This window comes from Zingiber officinale, chromosome 7A (genome assembly GCF_018446385.1).
Source record: "Zingiber officinale cultivar Zhangliang chromosome 7A, Zo_v1.1, whole genome shotgun sequence".
NCBI lineage: Eukaryota > Viridiplantae > Streptophyta > Magnoliopsida > Zingiberales > Zingiberaceae > Zingiber > Zingiber officinale.
Window position 1 is genome coordinate 106507952 of NC_055998.1, and position 11334 is coordinate 106519285.

The following is an 11334-nucleotide window of genomic DNA, read 5'->3' on the forward strand; positions in this document are numbered from 1 at the left end:
TTTAAATTATTTTTGGGACTCAAAATGAGAAAATTTGGATTGTTACATCATCTACCTACTACCTGAAGAAAAAGATAATACACGAAATGTGGTGGTGAGTGCGGGTCACTCAGCGAGTAATAGATAAGATAGTGTCAAGTCTATTTAAAACATGGAGATCAATATATACAGTCACAATAGGGAAATAAGAACATGATCATACTGATATAATCAATGTATCTAAATAAACTAGCATAATGAATATACATACTCAATCTAGATCTAACGTATAAAATCATGATGACATAATAAATATACATACCCAATCTGGATCTAATACCTAAGGTCAAGATCGTAAATGACAAAATAAATGCACATATTCATAACTGACATAATGAATGCATATATCCAATCTGGAAATCGACACATACGGTATAATGATCAGTAAATTCACTGGGGATTAGCAATAAATTTGCTCATAACACTTGAGCAATATAACCGACAGTATATACATGTATAATAAATGATATGTATGAAGCATGACAATCATATGCAACAATCATAACTCAAATGAGTGCAACATATTACAATCACATATAGTTAGTAACTACAAGATATATATGTAGATATATCTCTACAGATGCATCGCACATCATATGCAAATGCGTATGCATGACACATGGTCACCCCCGCCACCTCTCAAGATATCATTGTTGGGGCAATTTTCCTTGGTCAAGGTTGACCAGTTTGACTAATCTTGAGTTGAATCAAGCTTGAGTCAGGATTTGAGTTTTGATGTTTGACAATATAAGGAGATTGCTGGAGCAATCATCCGATTATGGAGATGGTCAAAGGGTTGACCAGGTTGATGAGAATACGAGTCAAGTAGGTCAAGAGTGATAGGAGACTTAACTGGGAAAGTCCTAACTGGATGTTAAGCATTTGAAAAGTCCTAGTGAGAAACTAGGCAGGAGAAAGTCCTGGTGAGGAGCCAGGCAATGAGAAAGTCCTAGTGAGGAGCTAGGCAAGGGAAAGTCTTGGTGAGGAGCCAGGCAGTTGGAAAGTCCAAGTGTGATCTTGGCAAAGGAGAAAGTCTTGGTGAGGAGCCAGACAATTGGAAAGTCCAAGCATGTGGTCTTGGCAAGGAAAGTCCTGGTGAGGAGCCAGGTAGTTAGAAAGTCCAAATGTGATCTTGGCAAATGAGAAAGTCCTAGTGAGGAGCCAGGCAGTTGGAAAGTCCAAGTGTGATCTTGGCAAAGGGTGTAAGTTCAAGCATGTGGTCTTGGCAATGTAAGTCCTAGTGTGACTTGGCAAGGAGAACTCGACAACTAGGATGAGGCCGAAGGAAGCTCCTGAAGGTAAGGCGTGAAGGATGGGAGATATCCGAGGGACGCAAGGCTGATGGAGGAGGCTAGAAGGCTAGTTCGAGGTTGGTCGGGTATGGCCAAATGCTAGGCATGGAGACCAAACAGGTTACGATTGACTAGGAGTTGGGTTGGAGATTTTGGACTTGAGTTTGAGTCAAGTCCAGGCTGGTCAATCGATCGGGCGATCGATTGAACCAGGATCCAATCGATCAGTTGATCGATTAGGGTGCGCTGCGGTTATAGGAAGGCCCAATCGATCGGTCGATCGATTGGGATGTGGAATCGCGAGCACATAGGTTTTCCAAATCGATCGGGCGATCGATTGGGAGTTGTCAATCGATTGGGCAGCAGAATCTCTCGCGCGATCGCGAGAGCACAGAAAGGCTCTGAATCGATCGGTCGAACGATTCAGACAGTCTCAATCGATAGGTCGATCGATTGGGAAGTGACCGTTGCACAGGATGCAGGTGATGGACGGTTGCGATGGAGTGGTGCTAACATGACAATTGATTAGGGATGAATTCGATCGATTGGGAGCACTGTTTAAAGCCTGGGTGGAGAGTTTTCTTCGCTAGATCTTTTGCGATTTGTTTCCTGCGAACTTACAGCGATCATTGACTAACTATTTAATCAAAACCCATTTGATTCAATTAGGTTTAACCAAACCTCCACACCTATTACTCCTTCCATTGGATTTAAGCACCGTTACGCATTCCACATTCAAATTAGACTAGATTAAGTATGAATAAACTCCAAAGACTCACCCGAGTTTGATGCCCTAGCCGATGAATCACTGTTGGGGAAAAACGTTGCCATAATTAATGGCTAGAGGAAGGTGGGTTTGTTGATCTACAACACCAATACCCTAAAAAGGCAAACAATACATTAACCTCTGAGAATGAGACCCAAATTTTAGTCCACCCCTTCTAAACCAAACAACTTACTTTTAGTCGATCCTCAATCTCCTTCTGAAATAGTGACATTTGGCCAAAATCGCACTATTTAGGAGGTTCAGGCCGGAAGCTTCTCGTCGAGCCAAGGGAAAAAGTTCAGCACTAACCTCAATGGTAAGGGATAGCCAGGGCAAGACTCTAGTGGTCGCAGCTAGCCACTCGTGATCTAATCCTCTCCTCGCTAGAGGTACAACTGATCAGTCACACAACTAATCTCGGCATCCCAAAACAGAGTACAAAATCAAATCTATGCTAATCCAACACTAAGAATGACTTACCCTTGAACTAGATATAAGATCTCTCATAGAAAAAATCGAGATGACGTTGTGCGGTGAGCCGAGGCAGAGGATAGGGCGACACCGACAGTAGGGCAGAAACGTGAGAGGAGAAAGGATCTGGCCTCATGCGATCTGGCCCCAAACGAAGGGCAGCAAGTGGATCGAGACAGTGGATCAGTACCAACTCCTGCTGCGATTGGTAAATGGGAGAAGGGTTGGCCACACCACTTGCCATGGCTACAGCCAGCAATGGTGGTTGTAGAGGCTTGCACCGGCAACGATCGACTCATCGCGGTGGTAGGCGTCGATGCCCAATGATCGGCGAAGGGTGGCGCGGCAGGGCGGCGATACCAGGGCGATCGGGTGACGCGACGTTAGGTTGGGGAAGATGAGGGAACTAGATCGTGGTGGTAGGCATCGATGCCCGGTGATAGGTGAAGGGTGGTGAAAACCAGGGCGGCGATACCAAGGCGATCGGCTGACATGACATTAGGTTGGGGAAGATGAGGGAATTGGGAAACGAAAGAAGGAAATGAGAAGAGGAATGAAAACTTAAAGGTGCGTTTAGTTTGTTTACATTTTCATTTCATTTTTCAGAAAATCATATTTTTCTATTTTTCAGAAAATGACTTTTCTATATTTTTCATTTTTTTAGAAAATGCTCTCTTTTTCAAAAAAAAAAAAATGAAAGTGAAAAATATAAACTAAACGTATTTTTTATTTTCTCAAAAAATAAAAATAGAAAATAACATGAAAAATGTAAACTAAACGCTCCCTAAGTATTTATATTAAATACTTAGGTTAATTAATCCAAATCTTAGATTAATTAAAACAATCAACTCCCAACTAATTAAGTATTCCAAACAGACTTTCTCCTTACCTAATAAATATATACCCTTAAAACGTATCATACGACCTCCATTAAAATCTAAAAAAAATTCTAAAAATTCTTGAAAAATTTAATAAGGTTATTTCTTTAATAATACCTATTATTTAATTTACTGTATCTTACATTCTTCCCCACTAATAAAAATTTGGTCCCCAAATTTATTGTTCAACTCAGGGATCCTCATATGAGGGTAATAACTAAGCAGCACCCTTATATACTACTTCATTCTAGTATCATGAACAATCTCCAACCGTAAGGGATGATTCTGTGGGTTATGAGCTCACCCTGATTCCGTTACTCCCACTCTGCTACATAGCCATCCGTGGATAAATCAGCCATCTCCAAAATCTATAATGTACACAATCAGCAGATCCTCAAACATCTTATAGTGCGCTCAGAATATCCATTCATCCGAGGGTCAGAAGTTGTACTAAAACATAGCTCTATACTTGTGGCTATAAACTCTGCCAAAATCATGATGTGAATCGTGAATCTCCATCTGATACAATACTCAGTGATATAACATAAGGGCGGGTAATCTTTCTACAATATAATTATGCTAATCTATTTAAAGAATCTGCCCTACGGATCGATAAAAAAGAAGTAAATTTAGTCAATCAATCAACAATTATCCAAACCGCGTCATATCTTCTTTGCATCTTGGGTAATCCCCCAACAAAATATATCATAACATGCTCTCATTTTTATTCCAATATCTGAATTTACTGAAATAATACAACTAGTCCCTTATGTTCAGCCTCCATTTGCTAACATACTAGACATCAAGCTACCGAATCCGTGATGTTTTTCTTTATGTCGTTCCACCAATAGAAAATTTTTAAGTCTCTATACGTCAGATAGCACCTGGAGGTATCATAAATCTCGAACGATGTATTTCCTGCAGTAACTCCTCTCCGGCAAAAAGTGACTCAGGAGTACACATCTCATATGCAAATAAAGAATCTCATTCATATTACACGAGAATTTCATATACTAGCATGAGACTACTTTGCTCAAGCTACATCAGAACTGATTTCAAAATCATGAGTCGAATAATTCTTCTCATGATTTTACAGTTGTCAAGAAGTATATGGAACTATTTGACCGTGCTACTATAGAATTATACTTAATTTCTGGTATGATGTAATCAAAATAAAAATTAGTACTGCACGTGTCAATCATAGGGATTTAAGTGGGATTAATTTAGGATTTTTTTTATTAGTTCCCTATACATGTTCAGTTCTTTCAGCCGTTGATCATCGCATTCTTCAGCCACGTTAACAACGGTATGGATCTACCTGTAATTCTGAAATACATGCAAGCGCAATACTCTTTTGGTTAATCATCTAAACCAGCACAAGCAACATGGCCGCTCGCAGATAAAAAAATTCTATGGTCGCGGTCGCACCGCCACCAGCGCCGGTCTGACCGACCCTTGTCCCCTTCGACCGCCCACTCCCAATCCCAACACCACTCGCAACGTTCCACGCGTCCACCACTCCTCTCGCTTCCAGGTACCCCTCACACGCTACGATCAAAAAAGATGCACCAAATCTTCACCGGACGCTCGAGTCGCCATCATAGCCATCCGTTGGACGATCGCGACCCTTGATCACGGCAGCAGCCAGGGGGGGTGTATGGGGACGTCGGTGCCACTTCGAAGAAACTGCCGCCGTTATATTTTTTTTGGGGCAGAAGCAGATCGCGACCGTACGGCCCACACTCTACCTGACGTGCTTTTTTTTTTTTGAAAAAATTAAATTAAAAATCGTAATAATAATTCTTGTTTGAAATTCCGGCAGAAATTGTGCTTTAAAATGGGGAGTGGGGACCGTGGGGTTGCAGCAAGTAGAATCATCATTTTCGCCCTCTTGTTCTTTTCCTCATCGGAGGAATTTGGTCCGTTTCATTTCGCCGGAGACGTAGGAGCAGATATGTGTGGCGGAGCGATTATCGCCGACCTCTTTGCCTTCATCGATGCTGAGGATCCTATAGCTGGGCGAGAAAGCTTTCCTTCTCGCGGTAGCATTCCGTCGTGTTCCTACTCTTGTTCATGGGCTTGATTTCTGAATGTTTGTCCGCGTTTTATGGTGCAGCCGAGGGGTGCGAGAGCGCTAAGCCGGCGGGGGAGAGGCGGCGGAAGGCGCAGTACCGGGGGATCCGGCGCCGGCCGTGGGGAAAATGGGCAGCTGAGATACGGGACCCGAGGAAGGGGGCGAGGGTTTGGCTGGGGACGTATGCCACCGCGGAGGAAGCCGCTCGGGCGTACGATGCGGCGGCGCACGAGATCCGCGGTAACAAAGCGAAGCTCAACTTCCCGGAGGCGGCTCCGGAGCCGCCTAAAAAGCGGAGGCCGGCCTCTGCAGCTGTGGAGGAGAGCTCTGGGTCGTGTGGTGAGGAGGCGGTGGCGATGGGGGAGGGGCTGCTGGAGCGGATCACGAGCCTGGAGACGTTCCTGGGGCTGGAGCACGAGGAGTCGGCGGTCGCCGCCAGTGCGACGGGGGCGGAGGACGTAGGGTTCGACGGAGCTGTGTCGTGGGGATGACCAACGATTCGGGTGATGGTCGCGAGTTCGCGTGGCGGTTGTGAGTGGACGACGGGGATGGATGTGTCTTGGATTTTTAGTATCCTTGTTTTCGTATGAAAAAATGGCCTACTTGTTTTGGGATTTTCTACAAAATGGTACAACAATCTATCCTTCTTTTCGCATAGAACTCTTCTTAATTTTCATATTGTAAGCAGATTATAATAAATTTTTCCATCTTTAGAGGGCCTTCTAAGAATAAGAAAGTAATAATAATCAGTTGTGAGGAGTAACTCACTCTTGTAGCAATTCAAATATTAAGATGTAAAAATTAAGATTTTAAACCAAATAAAATTCAAATACTTATTTTATAATTTTTTTGTACGGTTTTTTGTCAATTAACTTGAAGTATAGAATTAAAAAAACAATTAACCCGGATTAGGTTAAGAGGGGACGGATTTTTGTTATATCTAAATGGCTTGAAAACTTGTGACGTCGAGGCAGTTTACGTAGGACCGATTAGAGTTGGATATTTGAATTAAATCCTTAAAAAAATAAAATCAAAAGCATTTTTTTATTGTTGAATGGGCATCGTATGTTGATTTTTATAAAAGGAAGCCTTGTCTTTTTTAAAATGCCTTAAGTTCTCATTATTATTTTATCTACAATCTAAATCGAACGAATTATAGCATATACGAAATTACATCTATTATATAATTGAATTATCACATAGTTATAGTGATTACGCTTTCGCAATTAGACCGCTTTCGCAATTAGACTGTTACGAGTTCTATCTTATAATTAGTTATAGATCTCTGAATAAATTTTGATTTGATATATGCATCGCATGTTTCAATTCAAGTTAAAAGTTATGGAATATGAAAATTTAGAGTTTAACATTCACATTATATCATATACGAAACTGAAGATGCTATAACTGTATAACAACTACAAAATCAATAAATCATAGCTACTACAACTGTGTAGCAACTTAGTTGTAGCAGCAACGATACTTTAATTGTTACAACATTAATGTTAAATTCTAAACTTTGAATGATCATAACTTATCTCAGTACTAACCATGAGATTTACAATTAATTATGGGATAAAACCATAACGACTACTAAAAAAATCATCTAAATCATTTTCAAAGACTCCAACCAATTTTAGTTTTAATTTTTTTTTTCATATTGTAGTAAGTACGGAACCGTAACTATTACAATTGAGTGGTAGTTACGGGACCATAGCTATTACAACTGTGTGACAGCTCAGTTGTAACTACTCCAAAATCATAGTTGTTATAATTGTGTAACAATTGTGGGTTCGTAGCTGTTACGAATTTGTAGTTAATATAACTGTATAACAACATTGTTTCGTAGGTACTATAATATGTTGATTTAAGAAGAGAAAAATAGGAGAAAGATAATAAATAACATGAATAAATTGCTATTGTATAGTGGAGGGTAGTTGGATAATGAGTGGAATGTCTTCTTAAAACACCATCTCAATGGTCTTTTGACTAAAAAAATGGATTATGTCATCCTGATAACATATATGCTATATGAAATAGAATGGGAAAACTAAGGAAAATTTCAATATATGGTATGTACTGTATCAAAATATGCTGAATTATATTAAAAATTTGGTATATTGAAATTTTTGGTAGCATATTGTATCATAGTAAAAAAATTTCAGTACGGTATTGATATGCAATTTCATAATTTGGTATTCAATATCCCGTATCGATAACCAAATTTGAATATAAATGATATAGAATTTATGCTCTATTGAAAATCAATGTACTAAAGTTTCGGTATATTCAAATTTTGATACGATATCGATATGATATTTTGATATGAACGATAAAAGTCTTCCACAATTAAGTAGGCATCTACAAGTTGATCATTAGCTATGACGCGTTACATAATTAATTTACTCTAGTGGGAAGACAACCCTGAAACGTTGACTGTGGAGTGATGAGTATAATGTGAGTGAAAGAGAGATTGTTATAAACTTTATTTTATTAGGTTATTAGTTAAGATGATTACTTAGATGGGAATGAAGATCTCATATGTAAGAATGCTAAATATTATGAGGAAGTGAAAACACAAATGATTATTTGATTTTAAATCATAGATAAACTCGGGAGATTGAGAAAATATTATTTCAACTAGAGCTAGTGCTAAAATTAAAATTTTCTATTAAAATTCATTTTTAACTCATTAAATTTGAAATTTATATTTTTGGAGGTGAAAATTGATCTACACTAATATTTAAAATTTTTAAAAATCACCTCTCTTAGCATAAAATCCTGGCTATACCACTGAATATAGTATGTTAAATTGATATTTGAATCAGGAGAACTAGACAAACACATAAAACCTTATTCCATGTCATTCCAAGCTCTCTAGGTCTAACAATGAATTTTTGCCCGGATTTGGCCAAATCGACTGACCTAGAGAGCTCAAAATGATATAAAACCAAATCCTATGTGTTCGTCTAGTTTTCTTGATTATATTCATAATCTCAACATCAATTTGACACACTATATTAAGATTAATAATTTTTTGAATTGAATCAAAATTTTTAATTATTAAAAAAAATTTAATCGATTGTTGTACTGTAGGTAGGGTTGTAAACGAGTCGAACCTAGCTTTGTGATGTTCAATCTTATTTGATAAGGTTTTTATGAGTTTGTTTGAAGTTTGGCTTGAGCTTGGTTCATTTAGATCTTATCGAGCTCTCAATTCAAGCTTTGCTTGAAATTGGTTTAAGTTTAGTTCGTTTAGATGTTATCAAGCTCTCAATTCAAACTTGTTTGATTGTTTGAAACTTTTAGTTGTTTGATTGGTTATTGAGCTTGATAATTCAAACTTATTTGTTTATTATATTATATTATATTATATTAAGCATATTCATAAGAATTTTATTAATGAATATGTTTGTGAACATTGTTCACAAACGTTAACAAGCTGAACACATTGTAGGATGATCGATGGTTGGCTTGAAGCGGGGTTGGATAGACGACACCCCCAATTTACTTTCTTTTCTACACGGTTAGTTTATACAAGCGGAATATACTAAAACTAAAACAATGAGCAAAGAAAGAATACAAACACTAACACAATTCCTTTACGTGGTTCGGAAATTGCTTGCTCCTACTCCACGGCGTGTCCTTGAGGTGGACGAACCCTTGATCTTTCGGTGGATCAATCCTCGACAATCTCCGGCTAGAGCTTTCTCCTTCTCGGTGGAGCAAACCTCTCACAAAAGATCTCTTCCTCTTTTACAATGATGAAGTTTAGGTTTGGGAGAAAAAGAGTAGACTTGGAAACTTTGAGCAAAGACTAGGAGTTATTCAATAAACATGAGTAACCTCCTTCAAGCCCCAAAGCTTCCTATAAATAAGAGAAGAAAGTTGATCATCATATCAACTCATCTCGACACCAGTCGACTTGCAAAATCATCAGTCGGCTAGTGCTATCATTGGAGGTAGCCAACGACTACTTTGCAGCACCAACGGTTTGCCAACGGTCATTTCCCAGTCGACTGCTAAAACTAGCAGTCGATTGGTAGCTGCTGGCTGAGCGAACAGAATGTTTCTGCTCGCTGCTAGTTGACTGTTAAAACTAGCAATCGACTGCACCAGTCGACTAGTAGTTGCTGGCTGAGCGAACAGAATGTTTCTGTTCGCTGCCAGTCGACTGCTAAAACTAGCAGTAGATTGCTAAAACTAGCAGTTGACTGCACCTGATTACATATTCAAACTCATCCTCTCCGGAGTCGCCCTTGAAGTCTTTTTCCTCGGCCTTCGATCCTCAAATGTACCCGAGCCCGCGGCTCCACTCCGTGCCATCCTTCACGTTGCCTTGAAGTCTGCTTCCCTCTGCTCCACTCCGTTGCTCCTCGTCCGACGGTCCCTCGGATGTCTTCCACACCATCCTTCACCGACTCAAGGATCCGAGCTCTAGGATGAGCTTCCCAAGCTTAGCTGCACCAAGCTCCTCATACGTGTTTCACCAAGTCCTGCAAGATTCAAACACACATATCAAACACATATGAAAGCCTAATTTAAACTCTTTGACACACACATCAAAACCATGATTATATCGATCAAACTTGGGTCGATTGCACCAACACACATGTGTTCAAACTTGGTTGTTTAGTTTAACGAACTGTTCAAAATTATTTGTTTAATTAATCTTGTGTATATTGATCGAACATAAGCAAACTCTTACTAAGCCAAACACCAAACTTATTCATTAACGTTTAGTTCATTTATAGCCCTAATAGTAGAAATCGATTAAAATTGTTTATGGTTTAATATTTAAAAATATGTTTCGTGTTAAAAAAATGTCTGTTCTCAATATAGTGGATTAAATTGATGTTTGAGTATATGAATATAATCAGCAGAACTAAATAGATACATAAGATCTGATTTCATATCATTCTGAGCTCTCTAGGTCTATCAATCGATTTTGACCAAATCTGGATCAAAATCTGCTGATAGGCCTAGAGAGCTCAGAATAATATGAAACCAACTACTATGTGTTCATTTTGTTTTTTTTTATTATATCCATACTTTTAAACTTCAATTTGACAGACTATATTAAAAATAATAATTTTTTCAACATGAAACATGTTTTTTATTCGATTGCTAGGGACCTTATTGCGCGGATGAACAATATCTTGTAGCTATCGATTAGGAACAAGGGCAAAAAATAACATTAGATACATAATTTGATAATTTTAAAATTAGAATATATGATTTAAGTATTTTAAAAATTTACCTATACGGTAATTTATTAGGAAAAATTCATAAGTACATTGTTTTATAAAACTTATAAAAAACTTATATTCTTAAAATTTCCATAATTATTACTTCGAATCCTATTGATTTTGATCTCCTTTTCATTTTCTGACTCTTTTGCAAAATTTAGTGAGTATTTCAAGAGTCTAATGTTTATTTCTAAGAAATAATAATATGCACGCACATCCACTGTAGTCATCTGATCAAATCCAAATATAGTAGATCAAGAGGATGAGACATGGTTTGTTTATCTTCTTGTCTTTTGTATATTTAACCGTTGTCCATCCTCCCACCCGTTCCCCTTTAAGCTACTTCATATGAGTGTGAACTAATCTTTGGTGCTAAATCCATGCTTCATCTTCTTTAAACATGAAATACTTGACCGACACATTAATAATATAAGGAAGATTAATTATGTATATACATTATGATTGAAACACAATTAGAATAGTGTTGTTAGAATCACAACGCTAGATTAATTACTTGTTTGAGTGAAACTCAACTATGCATTTGACATCACATAATTTACACTCC

The 11334-nt window shown here is 38.3% G+C and overlaps 1 protein-coding gene across 1 annotated transcript; it reads left to right on the forward strand.

Moving 5' to 3' along the window:
- The first annotated feature begins 5271 nt into the window (after positions 1-5271).
- Positions 5272-6177, forward strand: LOC122000351 (ethylene-responsive transcription factor ERF071-like). The gene is made up of 2 exons (XM_042554779.1): positions 5272-5488; positions 5563-6177. Exons 1-2 carry the CDS (start codon positions 5284-5286, stop codon positions 6009-6011), a joined length of 654 nt encoding a protein of 217 aa, XP_042410713.1. The 5' UTR covers positions 5272-5283; the 3' UTR covers positions 6012-6177.
- The last annotated feature ends 5157 nt before the right edge of the window (positions 6178-11334 follow it).

Coding starts and splice junctions, on each gene's coding strand:
- LOC122000351 (XM_042554779.1), top strand. CDS start 5,284: ATGGGGAGTGGGGACCGTGGGGTTGCAGCAAGTAGAATCATCATTTTC. Junction 5,489..5,562: donor AGAAAGCTTTCCTTCTCGCG/GTAGCATTCCGT, acceptor TTTATGGTGCAG/CCGAGGGGTGCGAGAGCGCT.